General features: G+C 48.6%; 1 protein-coding gene across 1 annotated transcript in view; it reads right to left on the reverse strand.

Annotated features, from left to right (window-relative positions):
* Positions 1-19,191, reverse strand: part of Plcg2 (phospholipase C gamma 2) — a 135,295-nt gene extending 116,104 nt beyond the window's left edge. Inside the window, exons 1-2 of the mRNA XM_021170477.3 lie at positions 19,058-19,191; positions 12,803-13,041 (exon numbers count right to left, since the gene is read on the reverse strand). Coding sequence (XP_021026136.1) covers positions 12,803-12,995 — 193 coding nt within the window. The 5' untranslated portion in view covers positions 12,996-13,041; positions 19,058-19,191. The remainder of the gene's footprint in view (positions 1-12,802; positions 13,042-19,057) is intronic.
* Between the last annotated feature and the right edge of the window lie 4,816 nt (positions 19,192-24,007).

Below are 24,007 nucleotides of genomic sequence, written 5' to 3' on the forward strand. Positions count from 1 at the left end.
AAGGTCACATGCTGGGTGATTTCCTTATACAAAATGTCCACAGTGGGCAGACATGTTAGAGACACTTGTCACCAACACTGGGAAGGAGAAATGACACCAGAGCTAAGGGACTCCAAAGGGAAAAAGATTCAAAATGTTCTAAAATTAGCTATGATTGTGTTTGCAGAATTCAGCCTGGTCTACAGAGCGATTCCAGGGTAGCCAGGGCTACACAGAGAAACCCTGTCTTAAAAACAAACAAACAAACAAACAAACCCACAAACAAAGTGTGATTCACTACCTGAACTGTACACTCGGCTGAGTGGATTCCGTGGCATGGGAATCAAATCTCAGTGAGGCATTTTATTTTAAGCAATGAAAATGAGGAAAAGGAGAGAACGGAAAGTTGAGAGAGGGTGGTGGGAAGGTCTGGAGGGAGTAAGAGGGGTCAGGGGGTAGTTATGACCAAAATGCATTGTATATATGTAAGAAAGGGGATCAATAGCAATCTATAAATTTCTCTAGCACCAGTAAAGTAGAGCCAGCAAGATCATATAAATTCATCATATAAATTCATCATATAAATTCATCATATAAATTCATCATATAAATTCATCATATAAATTCATCATATAAATTCAGCGGCTGCTAACTCTGCACACCTAAGTTTGATCCCCAGGACCTACGTGAAAATGAGAAGAAAAAATTAACTTTCCTAATTTGTTCTCAGATTTCCACATGCATACCTTAGCACCTCCACATGCACACACCTACACCCACATATACACACCTACATACATACACATACCCCTACATATACACATATCTATATACACACATACACACACACCTACACACACACACCTATACACACATATCCCTACATATACACACATCTACATACACACATATATACACCTACACACACACACCTACATACACACATATATACACCTACACACACATACACCTACATACACACATATATACACCTACACACACACACACCTACATACACACATATATACACCTACACACACACACACCTACATACACACACATATACATACATATACATACACATACATACACACACACATGCTAAGTAAATGTAAAAAAAAAATTCAGTGGTAGTTTAAGGGACAGAGAAGATGTTCAGTCCGAGCTGGAGGAATGGGGGGGTTATGATCTAACGTCTGCATTCATTAAGCTTCCCCTGTGCGCCAGTGAGGACACAGCCACACGGAACCACCCACTCCAGTCAGCTCTCCTTGGCAACTCTGCATGGCCCTGTCTTTGGAACCACATCCCCTCCCCTCTGCCCACCTACCTCTCCCCCCCCCCTTCAGAAAGTCGTTCAGGCCTTACTCTATATGTACAGCACCTTTGCATACTGTCTAAGTTTCAGTTTTGTTGCTGGAATCAAAGGCAACTCGGGGAGTGAGGGGGAGTTTCTATTCGCTCACAGATCCAGGCCACAGTCCCTCTGTGTGAGGAAGACCTGAGTGGCAGGAGCTGCAGACAGACAGTCACACTGTCAGCTCGCTCCATCACACCTTCCCTTTCAGTGCTGGGCCCCAGCCTCCGAAAGAGTGTGGTCCACCTTCAGAGAAGCCCTTTCCTTCCCAGACCAACCCTCATTGGGTTAACAACTAAAACTCACCCCACCGGCCAGTGATGTGGCTCAGCAGGTAAAGCTGCCTGCCACCTGTGAGGGCCTGAGGACCTGAGTTTGATCCCAGAGGGGGGGAGAAAACAAATTCTCCCAAGTCACCCTCTGACCTTTTCACATTTGCCATGGCAGATTTGCATGTACAGACACACACACACACACACACACACACACACACACACCAAAAACAAAACAAAACAAAACAAATAAAGATGTAATAAAAAAGAATCACATAAAACTAACCATCACGTATGTTCACATATGTACATACATGTATATATGCATGCTCAGGTCCTGTTCCTCAGGAACTACCCATCTCGTTTCTCTCCCCTGGAGCTTACCTGATGAAGTTCCCAAGGGGAGATGCCGGGTGTGGAGCGGGATGGAGTGGGATTGCCTACATGCTTGGAAAGGATGCTGGTCAGCAAGTCCCAGGAATCCATCTCTGCTCCCCTCCCCAGCGCTAGGATAGCAAACATTGTGCCAAACCACCCAACTGTTTCACTTAGATGCTGAGGGCTGCACTTGGATCTTCATGCCTACCCCCCACCCGGGGCTTCCTGATTTCCCTCAAACCAGATCTCTCGCCCTGAGGAGACTGGAAAAGCATACTACTTCCCAGACCTGACATGTGGAGTGAAAGAAAGGCTGGGCTGGCCGCCTCAGCCACACAGGAAAAGGCTCCAAAGTTCCCCCATCCTCCATACCATCTAGCTGGTGCTGAGACAGCCTCCGCAGCCCTCCAGCCAAAAGCAGCCTGCTCAGTCCTGAGGTTTGGCTTGGCGGGCCTGGGCCAGAACAAACAGCCCTCAGGCGGGAAGAAAGCCTTGCCACACCTGACTGCAGCAAGCATGGTTTCTGCTGCTCCACTGCAGGCCTCTAAAAGCTGAAGCCTGCATCCTGGAGAGAGTGGATGATGGGGCGGGAGGGGGACAGAAGATACGAGTCTCCTTAGGAAAACTGACCACATCGTCCAAGCCCACCACGCAGCTGTGTTTAGAAATCTATCCAGTGAAAAACCACAGAGAATTTGCCTAAGTTTAGCTATTAAAAAAAAAAAAGTTCCCAGAAACAATATTTGATATAGGAAAACATAGGATCACATAATGACCCAAAAAGCAGACACCCGTTGAAGAAACAAACCTTAAACACGGGACTCATTTCAAACAACATGGGAGGAAGACTGATGTAGGGCAGATTTTTAAACTACCAAAAACTGGAAGGCCAGGTCTAGCAAACGCATTAGTCGAGAGAATTATGTTTAAAGTGTCAGGGAGCTGGGAGAGGCCTCAGCAAATAAAGTGGTTGCCACAGAATCATCGTGAAGGATATGAATTCAGATATCATCATATAAGGGGGGGTGGGGGTGGACGGCCTCTGCCAGGGACAGGGAGACTGGAGGAGCCCTGCTGCTCACAGGCAGCCAGCCTCATTGAATCAGCCAGGTTCAGTGAGAGACTCTGCCTCAAGAAACACAGTAGAAAGTAACTGGGGGGAGGGGGGAAAGGGGGAGTTGCGGACGGCGCTGAGGAGATAGCTCGGTGGTTAAGAGCACTGACTGTTCTTCAGAAGGTCCTAAGTTCAAATCCCAGCAACCACATGGTGGCTCACAACCATCCGTAACGAGATCTGATGACCTCTTTTGGGATGTCTGAAGACAGCTACAGTGTACTTACATATAATAAATAAATCTAAAAAAAAAAAGGAAGTAAGGAACCCAACCCCCCAAGTCCAATAAATAAATAAACCCAGTCCTCTGACTCCATGCACACACATACACACACACACGAACATAAAAAGATTTACTACTAAAGCTTCTAATATGTACATTTAAAAAAAATCCCCAGACACAGAACAAAATGCAAATTGTTTGAGGGCTACATATTACCCAGGGTTTTTCGTTTTTGTTTTGTTTTGTTTTTCATTGAAAGACAAAATACGTGTTTATTGTCTATTAAATTTTCACTTTGATGAGACAGGATGTTACTATGGAGCACTGGCTGACCTGGGACTATGTAGACTAGGTTGGCCTTAAACTTGCAGTGATCTTCCTGCCTCTGCTTCCCAAGTGCTAGGATTACACTACTATGCAGATGGTCATTACTGAATCACCATATGGTTTTTTAGAGGGTATGTGCAAGAAAGGCCTAGCTGTACTTTTATTTGACTTCATAAGAATAGGAAAGGCTCAAAGCCAGCAGCAGTCCAACTTAGCCACACTGGCCAAGAAAACACAGGAGCTTCCATTCTGCTGTAAGGAGCAGGTGAAGACAACTCAAGTTGTTTTTTCCGTTTTTTTTTTTTTTTTTGGTTTTTTGAAACAGGGTTTCTCTGTGTAGCCCTGGCTGTCCTGAAACTCACTCTGTAGACCAGGCTGACCTCAAACTCAGAAATTCACCTGCCTCTGCCTCCCCCAAGTGTTGGGATTAAAGGCGTGCGCCACCGCGCCCGGCCCTACAACTTTTTAATCTCACAGCTCTTAGTAGGACCGGTTCTTTGTGAAGGCTCAGAAATTAGTTCCCACGGTGCCTCTAGTGTTTAGAAACAGCCTGCATTCCTTGGCGTGTGGCCCCTTTCTTCAAAGCCAACAAAATACCATCTATGTCTCCCTCTCACACTTTGACCCTCATACCTCTAAGAACCCTGTGACTACATCAGTCCTAGCTCCACCACCCAGGATCACATCTCAAAATCCATCCCATAATCCCCTCTACAAAGAGCCTTTCACCAGGTAGGGCAAGGCATTCAAAGTTTCCAGGGTTTAAAGCGAGGGCTTCTTCTTGGAGCAGGCTTTACAGATTTATTGCTGTGACCTCAATAGTATCTTCTTTACCTTGGGTCACATATCAAGCACTAACTCATGAAGTGGGTGGGACACATCTAACTTCCCTAATATCTCACTCCTCTAATCCCCCTGACATCACACGGGTGGGCATCAAAACATCCCATTTTACAGATGGGAACAACAAACCCAATGACAGAATCTCTTAAACTGAGGAGCCAAGACTTAAAGGCAGCCAGTCAGGTCGCGAACCACTTTCCTTTTCTTCCTACGTACCGATTAGCTCTAGGATCTCAAGGGTGCTAGGCAGGTGCTCAGCCACTCCTCCCGTTCATATTATTTATTTTGTGTGCATGCCTGTGGCATACAGGTATGCCATGGTATACAGAGGGCAGAGAGCAGCCTGGGGAAACTGGTTCTCTCGTCCCACCATACACCATGTTGTCACATTTGACAACAGTCCCTTTATCCACTGAGCCATCTTGCCAGCCCAAGCTGTGATTCTGCCCAGACACACACTATTTAATTTTTTTTTTTTAAGAGACAACCTTGCTATGGCTGCCCAGGCTGACCTTGCATTTATGGTGTCTTTTGTCTTTCTTGTTTTGTTTTACTTTGAGAGGAAGGGAAGAAGGGTCTTGGGTAGCCCAGGTTGCCTCAAGAACTTCCTGTGTAGCTGATCAGATCCTCCTGCCTCCATCTCCCAAGTGCAAGGATTAAAGATATGAGCCCAGCTTAGGACTCGCTCCGTAGCCAGGGCAGGCCTTGAACCTATGATCCTCCTGAACAGCTGAGACAACAGGCCAGGGGGAGCGAACCCAGTGTCCTCGGGCCTGGCTAAGCTCTGCTCTCCAGCATAGAACGTATGCCACATTGCCTCCCATCTCACATTCAATATGTAAACTAATTCATAATTACGCAACCAAATAGCCAGAAAATGCGAAGGGGCACATCTGGAGTATATGATAAACGGTAGCATTTTCTAGATCTGTAAAAGCACATCGAGATCTTACATTTTGAAAGGAAACCAACAAACGAACAGGAGGGGTTTGGTTGGGGCATCTGATTACATTTCTCCCAGGTGGAGAACTAAGTGTGTGTTCTCGCCCAGTTATAGTTTTAAATGCATTTATGGATGGATTCTTGAATCGTCTCTACAGCAGGCTCCATTGGATTGGGGTGGCTTTGGTTTGTTTCACTTGGGAATGCTAAAGCCAAGGAGAGGGACCACTCTGAGGTCCATTTCCACAGTAAACCCTCAGGATACCAGGCCTGGTACTTGTACCTCAGAGACGCGACCCTTCCCCACACAGTCAGTCTGGATGACTGCTGGCTCGGTGAGGCTTGCAGCAGGCCAGTCTGCAGGTGCTGCAGAAACCAGAGAGACCTCAGTTCCTGACCGAGCCTCCCCACCTTCTCCTCCTCTCCCTCCTGCTCCTCTCCCTCCTCCTCCTCCCCTCTGGGAGGTGGAGTGCTGGCTAGCCCCTCCTTCTGCTAAGCCAATGTTGCTACTTTCTTTTCTACAGATTACTAAGTTCCCATGTTCTTCTTTCTCAGCACAGACTCCTTCACACCAGCACTTCACACACACGCCCCCAAAATGTCTGCCCACCCATGACCACCAACTCCACTTAGAAGTGCAAGCTGCAGCTCCCCAATCCCTCTTGCTGCTGCAGAGATATGCACTAAACTGACCCCACCTGGAGCAGTCTGCAGAACCAGCCACAACCTGCGCACACCACTCCTGTAAGCCCAGAACAGCCCTTGGTTTCCCTGGCCTGTGGAAGGGAGGAGGCAAGGAGACAGGCTGCCCGTCAGCACACTGCCTCACATCCTAGGCCAGCTCTGGCAAGACCCTGGATTTGACCACAGAGGAGCAGGAGGCAGACATATCACACACACACTGGTACCTGCTAGTGACCTGGTGTTTCAGTCACCTATTTGAGAGGCTGAGAGACACCCTGTGAAGAACCCTCCATCTGCCCTGTTACAAACATTCACAAAGTCAGTCCCACGATACCCTGGGGACAAATATGCTCTGCTGTCAATACCAAAAAGAAAACTGAAGTCCCAGAAGGTGTGCATGGTGGCACATGCCTGTAATCCCAGCATCAGAGTGGGACAGAAGCAGGAGATGCTTGCTCTACAGGTTTAGGGCCACCATGAACTGTAGAGAAAGACTCAGGAGAGGAAGGGAAGAAAAGGAAAGGAAGAACGGAGGGAGAGAAGTCAGGGGTGTCGGGGAGGCCGAAACAGAATCACATTGCGTGGGTGAAGAGCCGCACAGCTCAGAGTCACTGCCTGTCTGTGTCTGAAACCCAGATACTGATATATTCAGGGACAAACCTTGGGAATCAAGGGTACATGTAGGTCCTTTTCCTGCTTGGTTTATTGTCTAGATAAATTGGTGGGGGTTGGACTCTCCCCTCTAAACAGACTGTCTCCTTCCTCCCAAAGAAAGCCACATTGCAGAGTAAGTCGTGGCACTGAAGCCCAACACTGCCCACAAGCAGGGCAGTTGGCATCAGGGCATCTAGTTTCGTTCACAGTGGCACAGGGCTCTGTTGTCTCTGGGGTGCAACCCCTGCTCACAATATAGACAGGTGGTGGGGACAAGTTCTTTCCAAAAGGATTCACCAAAGACTACTACCATTTGGAGCTGGGGAGATGGCTCTGTGGTAAAGTGCTCTGCTGCATTAGTGCCAGAACCCAAGCTCAATCCCTGGTACCTGCATACAAACGCCTATGTCCTGGCGGACACTTGCAATCCCAGCACTGCGGAGGTAAAGTGAGTGAAGAGCCCCAGATCTCACTGACCAGCCAACGTGGCCTATGTGGCAAGCTCCAAGCCCTGGTGAGAGTTCCTTGGGTCTTTAGGGGTCATCACTGTCCAGTCTCACCTGTACGCCTAGGCACAAGTACCAGGCAGCGTGAAGAAGCTCAGGTCCTCTTTGCGTATTTGCTTGACAGCCATGGCAGTCATTACTTAGGATGGAAGAAAGTTCCTCAGACTATCAAGGCCAAACAAGCCCCCACCGTCAGCAAAACCCAGGACACCACCGCCAAAACCAAAACGCCAATTGCAGCCATTGTTCGGCTGCTCCGATACAGAAGGGGCATCCCAGATACAGAAGGGGCACCCCAGAGAGGGGCACTGCAGGCGCAAAAAAGGAAGGTTATTCTAGAAAGGAAGCTTCCAGCTACGACCTCCCAGGTCCTCTGCAGTTTCCTCTCTGTCTGAAAGAACAGCAAGAGGAGAGCCTCCATCTCTCCATAGAGATTGTGTTGGAGAAAAATAATTTCACCTTATCACTACAGTCTCTTCCACCACCTCCTCCATCAATCACCACCACCATCATCACAATCAGACCATCACCATCAGCACCACCACCACCACCACCAATCAACACCATCACCACCACAATAATCACAATCAGCCTCACTGTCACCACCACCACCACCATCATCATCACCACTCGACCCCAAACCACGATAGCTAAGCACTCCCATCAAGTCCCTCTGGCTAGGCCACAATGACCCAACTGAACCCTCTCCAGATCTGACCCACAATCTGCTCATTTGCATCTGTGGTTCCCACAGTGCCTCCTCCAATGTGCCATCCTCACTGGCCAGCTGGCAAATCCTGCCCCTCACTCTCCACACAAGGCAGGCAGCTCTTCTGCTAGCAGTGAGTCTTCCTTCCTTCCTTTACTTCCTGTAAAGGATGCAGGAATCAGAGGAGGAGCATGGGGGGGGGTGTTATCAGATGCTGTGGGGCAGGAGGGCTCCCCTGATGAGACTCCTCATCCTCACTCCCAGCCATAGCATGTGCAGTGGCAACCAAGACAGAGAAAGCTATGCAAACATGGAAGGGCCAAGCTAACAGAAGACAAGACTCCTGCTGGTCCCCAGCAGGACGCTGTGGGCTCCAGGAGATTTACATCAAATTTAGCAACTGCCAGAGCTCTATCAGGTACCTGGCAGAGCTATCTCCAAACTAAAGTAGGTTGAGAAGGAAAGAGGCAGTAACAGGTTGTGTCATACACACACACACACACACACAGAATGAGAGACAGATAGTCAGAGACAGACAGAAAGAGATGGAGACAGAGAGAGACAGAGAGAGATTGTGATAATGAATTGTTTCCTAAAAAAAAAGGTTTTTTGCCGGGCATGGTGGCACACGCCTTTAATCCCAGCACTCGGGAGGCAGAGGCAGGAGGATTTCTGAGTTCAAGGCCAGTCTGGTCTACAAAGTGAGTTCCAGGACAGCCAGGGCTATACAGAGAAACCCTGTCTCGAAAAACAAAAACAAAAACAAAAACAAAAAAATTAAGAACTATGCAGAGGGCTGGAGAGATGGGCCAGTGGTCAAGAGCACTGACTGCTCTTCCATAACTCCTGAGTTCAATTCCCAGCAACCACGTGGTGGCTCACAACCATCTGCAATGTGATTGGACCGCACTCTCCTAGTGTGTCTGAAGACAGCTACAGTATATTCATATACATAAAATAAATATAAATAAATCGAAAGCAAGGAAGGGAGGGAGGGAGGAAGGGAGGAAGGGAGGAAGGGAGGGAGGGAGGAAGGGAGGGAGGGAGGGAGGGAGGGAGGAAGGAAGGAAGGGAGGGAGGGAGGAAGGAAGGAAGGAAGGAAGGGAGGAAAGAAGGAAGTATTATGCAGAATCGCTAGGCTTGACCAGTGAATGGACAAGCACAGAAGTCAATGGCAGTGCGGGAGAAGGGGTGGGGACAGACCTCAAGGCTCCAGTGCAAAGTAAAGCTGCTTCTTTTGTGGAGTGACACCAACTTCCCCCTATAAGGTGGAAACACACCGTACCCTGGCATGAGGCGCCTACAGCTTGTATGCAGAAATAAAGCAAGGACAGCATCCCACACACACTGCATATGACACCTAAATTTCACATTAAGCACGGGGGCAGAGGGGGGTGAAGGTGGGGGGCAGCGCAAGGACCTACATCAAAACCTCTACACCAGGAATGGAGAGAAGGCTCTCTCTGTGGTTAAGAGCACTGACTGCTCTTGCAGAGGATGTAGGTTCAATTCCCAGCACCCACATCAAGTGACCCTCAGGTGCCCATGGGGACCTGAACACACATGCACATAAACTCACGAAGGTGCACACACATACCCGGATAAATTTTAAAAACCTGCAAACAAATGCTCAGATTAGATAAGAGACGGGAAAACAGGTAAATGACCTAAAATTAACAAACAGACTAATTTTACTGTAGAGTATTGCCTGGATATCTTAAGGAATCAAATTCTGTTTCTCACTAAAATGTGGATAAATTCTAAGACACAAAGCAGAAAGAAGCCACATGCAAAAGCCAAAATTAGGATTCCCTGTCCATGAAATGGCCACAATACAGCCTTCTATAAATGGCATTTGTAGAAACAGAAAGTAGATTCAGGGCTGGCGGAGGGGGGGGGGGGCTGGCGGGGGGGGGGGGGGTGGGGAAGATGGAGGAAGGGGGTCAGTGGGATGGGGTAAGTGCCACTTACTGAAAGTGTACCAGAACTGACCATGCTGATGCTAACACATGATTAAATGTGCTCTGTACTTGCAAGTGGATGGCAGTGACTAGTGTCTCCTTGCTGCTCCCTGCCTTATATTCTGAGTCAGGATCCCTCACTGAACCTGCACCTCACCTTGTCATTACCCTGGCTGGCCAGCCCTGAGATCACAGGTGTCTCCCACCATGCCTGGCTTTTGTAGCTCAGCATATCTCTCTCTCCCTCCCTGTCCCTCCCTCTCTCTCCCTTTGCCTCCCTCTCCCTTCCTCCCTCTCTCTCCGTTCCTCCCTCCCTCTCTCTCTAGGGTCTCTCTACATAACCCTGCTGTCCTGGAATTCTCTATGTAGAAAAGCTGGCCTCGAACTCACAGAGATCTGCCAGCCTTTGCCTCCCAAGCACTGGGATTAAAGGCGCATGCCACCTATACCTGGCTCAAGATTCTCTTCAACCCATAATCCTCTAATCCTGCCTCAACCTCCAGAGGCTGGGATTACTGGTTTGAGTTACCACACCCGGCTTTGCATGGTCTCTTTGAACCATAAACTGTGTGTTAAGTCAATCTTGTTTCAATAAAAACATGACTTACTTTTTAAGAAGACTGCAAAAACCCACTGCTGCAGTTCCTGACAAATGGCAGGGAACAGCACATGACCCACTCTGGGTTAAACTGTCACGGTGCAGCCAGGCCCGTGAAAGCAAGAGGCAGATCAACGTGTGCTGATAAGGAACCAGCCCCAGGTGAAAAGAAACCAAGGAGCAGAGGTTATATGAAATATTTAAGACACACCTGTCACATGAAGGCAGACTATTACCAGAAGACTAAATAAACGACTAATGAGCTGGCCATCCTTAGCTTCAGCTGTAAAGCCTCTTCATCCCAGAGTCACCTGGGGAAAGTAATTGCCTCTATCAGATTGCCCTGTGGCCCCATCTGTGGGACATTTTCTTGATGGCTAATAGAAGTAAAAGGGCCCAGCCCACCATGGGCGGTGTCATCCTAGGAAAACTAGCCGAGCAAGCCAGAGATAGCAAGGCAAATTGGTAAGCAGCATTCTACCACCATGGTGTCTCTTCACTTCTGCTTTGAGTTCCTGCCCTGGCTTTCCTCAAAGATAGGCTGTAACCTGTAAACTGAAATAAATCTTTTCCTCCTATTTGCCATTGGTCATGGTATATATACAGCAACAGAGAACAAGCTAGGTCAGAGCTTATGCAGGATATGGGTGAAGAAAGGGTCAGAGGTGAAAGGCACTTGTGAGTTAATTCTCTAGCTTCTCACAGTACTTCATTTTTAAGGCAAGGTCTCACTATGTGGCCACAGTGAACCCACAATCCTCCTGCCTCAACTCCTAGCACTGCTATTTCAAAAGTACATTATAATTTTTCTATGAAAAGCTAGTCAGGGGCCTGCCAAGAGGGCTCCATGGGAAAAGGCACTTGCCACCAAGCCAGATGACTTTAAGTTTAATCCCCAGGCCCCACATGGTAAGAGGAGAGAATCAACTCCTATAAGTTGTCCTCTGACCTGTGCACGCATGCCATAACATAAACACACACACACACAAGTAAAGAAATTACTGTAAGAAAAAATCATGTGAGCTTTTCAGTACGGACCTGGGGACATAGCTCATTTGGCAGAGTGCTTGTCTATTATGTACAAACGCTGGGTTCCATTCCCAGCCCAGCATAAAAATAAATAAATAAATAAATAGCAGTGTTGAGGTACACCACCTCTCTCCCCAGCTCTGAGAGCTAAAAGCAGGGAGATCGCCGGTTGAAAATCATCCTCAGCTACGTTCCAAGTTCCAGGCTAGCCTGGGCTACATGAGACCCTTCTAAAACAAAGAGGGCGGACAAGATCACCTCAGTGGGTGAAGGTGCTTGTGGCCAAACCAGATAGCCTGAGTTCTGTCCCCAGAATCCACATGTAGGGGAGAGGCAACTCCCACAAGTGCCCCACCCTGACCCTCATACGAATGCTATGAACGTGCACGCACCCACACGTACACACCTTAAATGAACAAATAAACTTCAAACAAACTCATGCTAATTGGTAAGAAATCAAATTAAAGCACACATCTGCAACTGAAAACTCTGTTTGCTACAATCTCCTCAGAAAGTCCCAGAACTGAGCCAACAGCCCAGTATAAGGTGACAAGAGAAGGCACAGCCACCAGGACCAGAATTTCATCTGAAGGCTGCAAACAGTAACTGATTTATTTTTTTCTCCTTCCCTGTACCTTCCCTGTACCTTTAAACACAGAGCTCCTTGCTGCTGTGGTTTGCAACAAAATAAATAAATCATTAGGCATTTGGCTACTAAGCCCCCAGCCTCCCCAGGCCTGTCAGAAGCCAGACAGCTCGCTACCTTTGGGACCAGATGATCCCCACTACTGTTTCAATATCAGGGCCAAGTTGACCAACTGGGGTTACTGTCGTTTCACAAGAACTTCCCTGGATCAACTTCCCCCACCTGATCTCAACCTCACCCCGCCCCCACCCACACAAAGTGGAACCAAATGAGGCTGGAGAGCCAGCTCAGTGGTTAAGAGCACTGACTGCTCTTCCAGGGGTCCTGAGTTCAATTCCCAGCAACCACACGGTGGCTCTCATTACCCATCTGTAATGAGGACTGATGCTCTCTTCTGGAGGGTCTAAAGACAGCTACAGTGTACTCATAGACATAAAATAAATCTTTAAAAGAAGAATGGACCAAATCAACACTCATCCTGACAGACGCGACAGGTTTAAATAAAGCAGGGTGAATGAGCAGATGCTACTCTGGTAGGCAGGGCTTATGAACCCCGCTGCTCTGCCCAACAAGTACTTACAGAAGCCTTCAATCTTGTCCGCGGTCTTGCTCCATGCCACCTGCCGAGTCTCCATGATCATCTGTACTGTCCTCCGCTCTGGGGTGGATTTGCGGGCGTTGAACACAGTCATCACCGTCCCTAACTCCAGCGCTCTCTTGATCTGACTCTTCTCATATTCTGGAAGGGTGTCCACGTTGACCATGGTGGTCATTGTCAGCCGCTCCAGGGAGACAGGAGAAGCAGGAGAAATATGGAGGCTGCAGGGGGGTGGGAGGGATAAAAGAGTGAACTGGCTTTGATTAACTGAGGTGGGTGTGTGAATGGAGTGTCAGTATCAGGAGCCAAGACCCTGTTATAGGTAAAGTTATAGGTGAAGGTTCTAGTGCTAAGAGCCCTTGGCCACTTAGAGAGCACAGGCAGAAGGCGCAGGTTTAAATAAAGTCTGGGTGGAGATGGGGAGGGGGACTATTGGCCTCCTTGACCCCTCCCCCCCCACACCGCTAGATAGACTTTGAATAACCAAATCTCTTCTTGTCCAAATTTGAATAAGCAAAGCCGTTCTGACAGGCTCAGTAACCTCGCTCCAGCACGGTATCTAACCTGCTAGAACCTAACCATCCATTTATAACAAAAAATGAGAACAACTGGTTCTTCTGCATAACAATGAGACCAAAAACGTAGAAAATGTCCAGGTCTGGCAGCCCCCCAACAAATGCAAGCGCGGAATCCTGCTAATGGTGGCTTCTCCACACCTCTGCTTCCATTTCATCCCTCCTCAAGGGGTTCCTAAGCCCAGAGGGGAACCCTCAGCCTCCCGTGTACAGCAAAGCAGAGTACCCAAGTGTCTTTGGAGCAGCGCCCTCCTACGGGCAGTTCTGCTTCAGTAAGTATCCCAGCCATTGTCTGGACTTTCTCATGGCCCCAAAACAATGGGCAGATTCAGAATTCAAGCATTCTTCCCTCTCCCTGGCTTCTCCGAGGAGCTCTCCACTGTACCCAGCTTCTTGCCCCGAGCCCCTGAGATTCTCAGCCCAGTGGCTGGCAGCATTTTAGAACGCAAACTCAATCCCATCACTTCTCAGCTCAAAGCCCCTTGAGCCTGCTGGATGCGGAGCTAGGCGCACCTAGACACCACACCCTTTGGACCTCATTTCCAGCCATGCAAAGGACAGGAATGTTACCTACCTCATGAAGACTTTGTAAGACCTAAATAAAATAATCTATCATCCCAGGACCCTAAAACAAGGCCACAAGCCAGCTGTGGTGATGCATGGAAGCGGGGTGTAGAAATATCAACTCAGGGTCAACCTCAGCTACGTAGTAAGTTAGGGGGTACCCTGGGCTACACAAGACAGTATCTCAAAAAAATAGGAGAGAAAGAGTTGAGTGGAGAGATGGCTCAGCAGTTAAGAGCACTTGTCGCTTTTGCAAGGGATCAGGATTTTGTCCCCACCCCCCATGTCAGGTAGCTTAAGACCACCAAACTCCAGCTCCAGGGGGTCTGATACCCTCTGTTGACCTCCTCAGGTACCAGGCACACACATGATACAATACATATATGCAGGAAAATATTCATATATATTTTTAAAAATATATTTTTTAAAAAGTCAACTTAGGGGCTGGAGAGGATGGCTTAGCAGTTAAGAGCACTGGCTGCTCTTCTTGAGGCCCCGGGTTCAATTCCCAGAACCCACATGACAGCTCACAACTCTATTGTTTAACTCCAGATCCAGGGGATCTGACAAACTCATACAGACATAGGCAAAAGCAAACCCACCAATGTACATAGATAAATAATATAATTAATTATATTGCATAGTATTACATATAACAATATATAGTAAATACTAATAAGTACATAAATAAGATTTTTTTTAAATCAACTAAGAGGGTGCTCAGTGGAACTGTGTGACAACCTCAGCTCCTCCTGCCAGGTCCCACAGTTGTCATTATATCCACCAGGATTACCAAGCAGCACTAGAGAGCTATTCCACCCAGGCCAAAGAACAGGAAGTGAGAGGCAGGCCTTGGACTAGGACTGTCGGGGCCTCCAATCTGCTCAGTCTCTAGGCAATTTGCTCTGAACCTCCACCCTGTCACTTGCAAAACGAGGACAAAATACACTGAGGTATGGATGGTGTGATTTGGGGAACTAAACACTGACTGATGGATGCTTTCTATCCATCAGCCAGGTGAGCAGAGCTCTGAGTATCAACTCTGCTTGGGCTGGGAACTAGGATGCAAATGTCAGCGAACAGGGAGAGGCTCAGACCTTGCCCTTTGCTCGAAGGAAGGCAGAAAGGTGCCTCCGTGGGAGTGCTGGCCTTGTCTCTACCTGTTCCCTGTCTATGGCTTGGGAAGAAACAGCAGTGTAGAGCCAGGTGCAATGCCACCCTCCCCACTCCCATACCTGCCCCCTCCCCCTCCCTCCTTCCCCTCCTACCTCCCTCCCCCCCACCCCACCCGAGGCCTAAAGGACTCAGAGAAATCAGCTGAGGAAGGAAGGCTTTTGAGTTCCATCTTGTAAAAAGATGAGGCACTGGGGGTGTGGCTCAGTGGATAGAATGCTTGCCTAGCATGTTTGGTTCTCAGTGCCACATAGAGAGAGTTTGGTGGCCATAGTCCGTAAGCCCAACACAAGAGAGGTAGGGGGAAGAGAATCAGAAGTCCAAGGTCATCCACAGTTAAGGCCAACTTGACTTATACTAGACCCTGCGAAAATGAGATAAAAACACACAACAGGGCATCCAGCTATAATCCTAGCACTTGGGGAGGCTGAGGCAGGAGGGTTGCTAAGAATTCAAGGCCAGCCTGGGCTACAGAGTGAAAAGCTGGTAGAGGAACAGTCATCTAGCCTGGGGAACAGGCTTCAACACAAGCCAGGATGTGACCTCACAAGATATATATATATACACTCATAGCTCTCCTGTCCACTTGGGAGCTAGCCATACCAAACACGCTATTTATATTGACACTATCAGTTAAGCAGGCTACCCACTGGAGATGAGAGAGGGGAGTTTCCAGGCTATTTCATTATTCAGGGGACAGAAGCAAAGGCCCCCTGGAAAGTAGCTGTTAATATAAAACTCTCTAGACATGACACCAGTTTACCCTCAGGTACCTTATAGACCAATACATGCCTGGGAATACAGCTCAGGGGTAGAGCATTTGCCCAGCAAGAGCCAAGTCCTGAGTTCAGTTCCTAGCACTGGGAGAAGAGGGAGAAAAGCTGACAGCTTTAAAAATCAAAATCCATCCAGAGAGGAGGAAATTATATGACCAAGGTCACACACACAGACAGTCATATGAGTCTGATCCTTTCAGGGCTTGCTTTTTGTAAATTCAGTATTTGGCCACATGCCAACAACACTGGCCGACTCTTTGAAGAGTGGGTAAGGGGACTGGCTTGTCCAAGGTCACACAGCTTACAAAGTGGAAGATCCAGGTCCCCGTTGCACAGTTCTGCACTATACAGAATGCTCCATCCTGGCATCCTCACTGTTTCTCACGGTCAGATGCCCAGGAAAGGTTTCCCCCCAGCAAGATCCCAAGCCCTGAAGCAACACCACACTGGAAACAGATTCTGGACAGGGCATCAGGCAGTGGCCAGCTCAGACAGAGTATTCCAAGCTCCAACGCCCAAGGCAAGAAGGTCTCCTCCAGCTGACTGTATTCCCAGAGCAGGGTCCTAGCCATCAAGATAACTCCCTCTTTGCTTCTGTTTTGTTCTTTCCAAAATGAATGAATTAGCCTAGACTCCCCTTCCCTCCACCCCTACTATGGGTAACCTGATTAACTCACATAATCAGTACAAACATGGCTGGTGGTGAGGCTGAGAAGAAACTTCTTTTCTTTTTTTTTTTTTTCTTCACATTTCTGTCCTTCACACTTTGAAACCAACTTCTCACACACACAAGAACCCCAAAACAGGAAACAGGGACTATCCGTCTCTTGAGCACTCTTTGCACATGTGGGTCAGCGCTGGATTTCAGCCAAAAACCCAAAGAAGAATTCTACTAGACTCTGGACCAGCTGAACCCTCGAATATTGCCTGCCCTTCCCACCACACCAGGGATATTGGGGTTCATTTGACGGGCATCCTAAAAGCATGGGAAGGTCCAATCCAAGAACCAACAATGTCCACCTGTACACGTGGAAGTGAAAACACGGTTGACTTATTTTTTTTTTTTTTTTTTAAGGGTAAGCACCTCTAAAGTATAAAGTTGATCCAGCAAGCACTCTTGTGCAAAACGAGACATCCGGAAAGATGCTCACAGGACCATAAAACCAGAAACACTTGAGCTCCTCATCTCTGGGAAGTGGGGGTGGGCTGGGGGTGGGGGTTGGGGGGAGGGCATCCCCTACAGGCCAAGAGTATTGGCACACACTGATCATCCCAGCACTTGGGAGGTGGACACAGGAATATCAGAAGTTCAAGGCTAACCTCAACTATATAATGAGATTGTCTCAAAAATAATTTTAAAAAATTTAAAATGGGAGGAGCTAGAGAAAGTACCCAAGGAGCTAAAGGGATCTGCAACCCTATAGGTGGAACAACATTATGAACTAACCAGTACCCGGGAGCTCTTGACTCTAGCTGCATATGTATCAAAAGATGGCCTAGTCGGCCATCACTGGAAAGAGAGGCCCATTGGACACACAAACTTTATATGCCTCAGTACAGGGGAACGCCAGGGCCAAAAAAATGGGAGTGGGTGGGTAGGGAAGTTGTGGGGAGGGTATGGGAGACTTTTGGGATAGCATTGGAAATGTAATTGAGGAAAATATGTAATAAAAAATATTAAAAATTTAAAAAAAATTTAAAATGTACAGAAGCTACGGAAAGGAGTGGATTCATAAATTATCACAAGCCAATTTTGATCTTGGGAGACTTGTGAGCTATTTTGATTAAAAAAAGAAACTTACAAATTAATGAGTTATAATATAAATGTTATTAGTAATATATATATATATATATATATATATATATAATTATAAGTATCGAAAGCATTGCTTGTAAATCTAGAGGGGGCCACTGAGAGAGGATGAGACAAGACATATGAATGGGTCCACTCTGTTAGTTGAAACAGAAAAGCCCTTTTGCGGAGACAGGGCAGGGAGAGGGTTGCCTATTTTCGAAATTAATTATTTGCAGAAGTTTTCCCACCAGTAACTTCCCACCAACTTCGCCCAGGAGGTGCAAAGGGGTCCCCGCTGGGGCTCCTTCTGAGTACCCCACACACGCCGCCTTGCCTGGGAGGCCAAGCACCTAGTAATTTTAAACATCAATAAAAATCCACAACCAAAATCCCCTGGGACTGCTACACTGCTGCCCACAACCGTGCAAAATGGGTAACAGCCTAGGGCTAGTCCCAACCCCAACATCCTGTAAGTGTCCCGCAGAAGCAAAGAGCAGGGGCCATGACCTGTGCCCACCAGGAAGGGCCTTTGCCACCTGGGTCAGGAACTGCAGGGAGTCTCTTTTATGCCCCGGAAAACAGGCTCTGGTCTAGTATGGGACCCAAGAGAGAAACCTGGACTCGGGGGGTGGGGGTGGGGGGGGCTCCTCTCTGTGTGCTGTGTCACATAAATGGAACTGAAATTCAAATTTAGGTCTCAGAGAGAAAGCCACCTGTTTCCAGGGCGTGTCGCCCCCTCGCCCTGCCAGCCTCTCTCTCAACAGTTCGAGATCAGGACCTGCTCCTGACTTTCCAGGTATCAGCCTCCTAGGTCCGGATACAACCCACCTTCCCTTCGAATTCTGGCTCCCCGCGAGGCAAATGACCCCTTTGAGATCCCAAACTGAACTGAATTGCGGGAGGGGCGGGTCCCATAATCGCGTGTGGAAAAGAGCTGCTCCGCCCCACCCCGGAGCCACCTGTGTACTACTGGGAAGTACTGTCCCAAGTTCAAAATCAAGTCCCCGCAAGCGGGGAAGCGGCTCCCGCGCAGGACTCTCGGTGGCGAGGCAGACGCTTCGGCCACCCCAGCACCCGGAGCCGCGTCTCTCATTCAAACCCTAGTTGGCCACTGCTCACCCTGGAGAGGTGGCGCCAGCCCCGGGAGAGGAAGTGGCCGACGGCTGGGCCGGGCCCGGCTGTCCCTAAGCAAGGGTTCCCCAGGGCACACCCCGCCACCTGCCCGGATAGCGCACCCCAGCCCTGCCCGCGCCCTCTTGTGCTCCGGCGCAGTCCCCACCCAACGGGGTGCCAGCTCTAGGGTCCCCGCACACGCGCAAGTCCCCGGGGAGCTCCATCCATCCGGGCTACTCACCTGGCGGTACCCCCGGAGCGCAGCCACCCGCACAATCCCTGGGCCTGCCAGCCACGGGCTGGGGGGGACTCGGGGGTCCCTCGTGCAGCAGCCGCCTGGGGCCCGGGCAGTCCGGCAGCGCAGGTCTTGCTCAGCCGCGCTCCTTACTTCTGCTTTGGAGGCGGCCGCGCCACGTGACTCCTCGGGGCCGCCCCCCTCAACGCGCCGCCCTGTCCCAAGGCGGGTCCCGACCCGCCAGAGCATCCCAAAAGAGTCATGCCTTGCCCGACCAGGGGGAAACTGAGGCAGCCCCAGTACCACCTGCCTGGCCGCGATCGCTTAGCCAAGTGAACAGAAATTTCCCAAGAATATCAGAGTTTATGGGGCGCCTACTGCATACAGATACCATGCATGCATTGACTATCTTCACCCACTCGGGGTTGACGGAGCTGAATTTAGTAGTACATTGTTTCCTATCTTAAATGCCGCAGCCTCAGTTTCCATCTCTGCAAAACAGTGCCAGGCTCAAAAGTTTGTTTCAAAGAGTAACTGGACACTAGAGAACTGGTGTCTTGGTTTTTAAATTAGAAGACTGTGTTCTTTAAAACTCGTTGCTTTTTTTCTGGGAAAAAAAATGTATTTTTCCGCTTAACGGTCCATACCCTTAATCCCCTAACTAGGAAGGCAGAATGACATCTCTGAATTAGTTCAAGGCCAGCCAGGGCTATACAGTGAGATCTGTGTCCAAAAAAATTTTTAATATTATTTTTAAATTATGTGTATATGTGTGTGTTTGTGTGAATTCATTTCTGTGAATACAGGGGGCCAGGGAGGCTAGAGCGCATAGGATTCTCTGAAGCTGGAATCACAGGCTGTTGTGGCTATGTGGGTTGCTGGGAACTGAACTCCAGTCTCTGTAGGAGCAATATGTGCTCTTAACTGCTAAACCATCTCTCCATTCTGACAGAGAGAGAGAGAGAGAGAGAGAGAGAGAGAGAGAGAGAGAGAGAGAGAGAGAGAGAGAGAGAGAGATTTAAGATTTGATTTCAGAGCCGGGCGTGGTGGCGCACGCCTTTAATCCCAGCACTCGGGAGGCAGAGGCAGGCGGATTTCTGAGTTCGAGGCCAGCCTGGTCTACAAAGTGAGTGCCAGGACAGCCAGGGCTACACAGAGAAACCCTGTCTCGAAAAACCAAAAAAAAAAAAAAAAGATTTGATTTCAGGCTGGTAATCCCAGCACTTAGGAGCCCAGTTAGGCAGATCTACCTGAATTTGAGGCCAGCCTGGTCTACAAGGAGAATTCCAGGGCAGCCAAAGCCACACAGAGAAACCCTGTCCAAAGAAAGAAAGAAAGAAAGAAAGAAAGAAAGAAAGAAAGAAAGAAAGAAAGAAAGAAAGAAAGAAAGAAAGAAAGAAAGGAAGGAAGGAAGGAAGGAAGGAAGGAAGGAAGGAAGAAAGAAAGAAAGAAAGAGACTTGGTTTCTTCTGGGTGCCTTTAATCCTAGCACTCAGGAGGCAGAGGCAGGTGAATCTCTCTCTTTTTTTTTTTTTTTTTTTGGTTTTTCGAGACAGGGTTTCTCTGTATAGCCCTGGCTGTCCTGGAACTCACTTTGTAGACCAGGCTGGCCTCGAACTCAGAAATCCGCCTGCCTCTGCCTCCCGAGTGCTGGGATTAAAGGCGTGCGCCACCACGCCCGGCTTGCAGGTGAATCTCTTGAGTTTGAGGCCAACCTGGTCTACAGAAGGACTTCCAAGGCAGCCAGAGCCACACAGAGAAATTCTGTTTTAAAGGATAAATAAATAAGCAAGCAAGCAAACAAACAAAGACTTGGTTTAATGTAGCCCAGGCTACCTCAAACTTCTAGCAGGGACCAACCTTCTGATCCTCCTACCTCTAACTCCCCAGGGCTGGGTTTATAGGTTTTGCCACTGTTCCCTGTTTACATTGTGCCCCCCACCTCACCCCACCCCCTAAGATGTCTTGCACTAGGTCAGCACTTTATCAACCTCATGCTGAGAGCCACCTTACAGCTGTCCCAGCACAGCGGCCACTGGCTTTGTTCTTGTCACCAATCAGCATCCAACAGGTATGTATCCCTTCGGACACAGGGTCTCCTTAAGGGTCTCCTTGCAGCTCAATATGTAGACCAGGCTGGCCTCAAACTCACAGAGATCTGCCTCCCTGGTGCTGAGGCTAAAGGCGTGTGCCACCATGCCCGGTTCACACTAAATCACTCATGAAAGAGATCATGATGACATCAAACACATGAATCACGGGCCTCTTCTCAGAAATAATGACTATATGACGCTTTGGTATTTTTTAAGGAACTTCAACTTATATATTATCTTTGTGGGATTGTATTCTTGTTTGTTTGAGATGAGATCTCACTATGTAGCACTGGCCAACCTGAAACTCACTGTGTAGCCCAGGCTGGCCTCAAACTCACAGAGAACCTCCTGCCTCTGCCTCCTGACTGTTGGAATTATAGTTGTGAGCTATCACATGTGATTTGGGGTTTATGTTAGTTTGTTGGTTGGTTGGTTTTGTTTGGGGTGTGTGTGTGTGTGTGTGTGTGTGTGTGTGTGTGTGTGTGTGGTTGGTTGGTTTTGTTTGGAGTGTGTGTATCTGTGTGTATCTGTGTGTGTCTGTGTGTGTGTCTGTGTGTGTCTGTGTGGTTGGTTGGTTTTGTTTGGAGTGTGTGTATCTGTGTGTGTCTGTGTGTGTGTGTGTGTGTGTGCGTGTGCATGTGTGTGCATGTGCACCTGGACTTCACTGCAGCATCTTCCTCTTCCCTTAGAGATGGGACAGAAGCCCTAGAGAAGCCCTTAGAGAAGGTTTCCAGCCTTGATTATGGGGCACCCATCTTTCCATCCACTCACATGAGATGGCTCAGAGGGTAAAGGCACTTGCCACCGAACCTGCCAACTTGTGCTGTGTTCCAGGAAACCCACGTGGTGGAAGGAGAGAACTGACCTCAACATAGCTGTCCTTTGACCTCCACAGTTGTGCTGTGACACTCCCAGGCTGCTTTATGAAATAAATAAATGACTAAATAAATAAATGAAAAAAATTAATGCAAAAAAGGCTCAAAGTCACTAAACACAAGAGGGTGGGGGGAGCAAGGTAAGTCACAGCGAAGAGAGTCACGCCCTTCTCTTTGCTGTAGAGCATCGGTCCTCAACCTTCCAAATGCTTCAACCCTTTAATACAGTTCCTTGTGTTGTGGTGACTCGCCCCTTCCCCCAAACCAGAAAATTATTTTCCTTGCTACTTCATAACTGGAATTTTGCTACTGCCAGGAATCACGGTATTAATATTTCTGGAGATAGAGGGTTGCCAACCAGGTCGGGACCCATGGGTTGAGAACCACCGGAGTAGAGCACACCAAAGCCCCGGATTATCATGCCTTAGCTGAGAAATCGTGTAGCAAATGGATCACACAGGGGCTGTTGGCTTAACAGGCTCAAAGTGTGATGTGCTTGACCCAGCACAAACACACCAGTGAGCCACAGTTGCTAATTGGAGATGGGAAGGGTCTGTCAAACCTGGGCATCCTTTTCCCCCATAATGGGCAAAATGACTAACTACCTTGCCCCTGGGGCCTCACCCATCTTAACCCCCCGTCCCTGCCACAAAGAGCAACAAGAAAAACCCCAAGTGCCTTTGAGTCTGGTTTCCTTTCCTGGCATTGTTCAAAGTACATAGCCCCTGGGGACAAGCTGAATTCCATTTTTTTAGTGTATTGGACCTCTGGAAGAGGAAGTGCCACCCAGAACTGGTTTGCAAACCTGGCAGCTGCCACAGCAGGGCGGTCCAGCTCTCTGACACTGAGGTGGAGTAGGGAGGACCTCTGGCTTTGAGGCTCACCTTGCAGAACTCCAGTTTCTCAGCCAGGGATCCTGCTGAGACATGGCTGGTTAGCCATTCAACCAACACACTCAGGGCTCTAGAACAGCAGCGACCATCACAGCCCAATCCAATGAGCTCAGTGCGGGTTAGGGCGAAATGCAAAAGGGAGCCCTGAATCAGGTTTCAGTCCCAAGTTGTAGTCCTCACATCTGTAAGGCCCTGTAGAAACTGACGACGTGGCTGTTCCTTGGTATGGTTGAAGTAAAGATTTTTATTGTAGATGTGAGGGAGAATAGCCAAGGCCTCTGGAAGAGTCCAGAGCAGAGGCAAGAACATGACCCTCAGAAAGGCCCTGGCCATGAGAGAAGCAGAGTGCGAGTGTGTACGTGTGTGTGCGTGCATGTGTGTGCGTGCACGTGTGCGCGTGTGTGTATGTGTGTATGGTGTGTGTGTGTGAGTGGTATGTGTGTGTGTGTGGTATGTGTGTATGTGTGTGTGTTTATGTGTGTGTGTGTGGTATGTGTGTATATGTGTGTGTGTTTATGTGTGGGTGCGTGTGTGGGTGTGTATGGGGGGGTATAGAGGAAGAGTGAGAGGAAGTGGGAGACAGAAAGAGAGAGAGACACACAGTGGTGGTTTGAATATGGTTGGCCCAAGGAGTGGCACTATTAGAAGGCATAGGAAGTGTGTCACTGTGGAGAGTGAGCAATGAGACCCTCCTTCTAACCACATGGGAGTCAGTCTTCTCCTAGCAGCCTTCAGATGAAGATGTAAAACTCTCAGCTCCTCCTGCACCTTGCCTGCCTGGACACTGCCAGGCTCCCCACCATGATGATAATGGACTGAACCTCTGAACCTGTAAGCCGGCCTCAATTAAATGTTGTCCTTATAAGAGCTGCCTTGGTCATGGTGTCTGTTCCCAGCAGTAAAACCTATAACGAAGACAGACGCATAGAAAAAGTACAACAAAAATAGCAGGGTTTTAAGGAGATTGAGTCCCCGGCTGGTGGGAGGCGGAGACTGTGAACTAGCCAAAGTTTGGGATGAGAAGGGTTAGGAGGCCAGCTTGAACTCTGAAATGTGTGACAGGTGCTTTACTGTGGGAGCCCGGAGGCCAGCCCAT

This window comes from Mus caroli, unplaced genomic scaffold, assembly GCF_978045245.1.
Source record: "Mus caroli unplaced genomic scaffold, Mus_caroli_1 scaffold_10, whole genome shotgun sequence".
In the NCBI taxonomy this organism is placed as follows: Eukaryota; Metazoa; Chordata; class Mammalia; order Rodentia; family Muridae; genus Mus; species Mus caroli.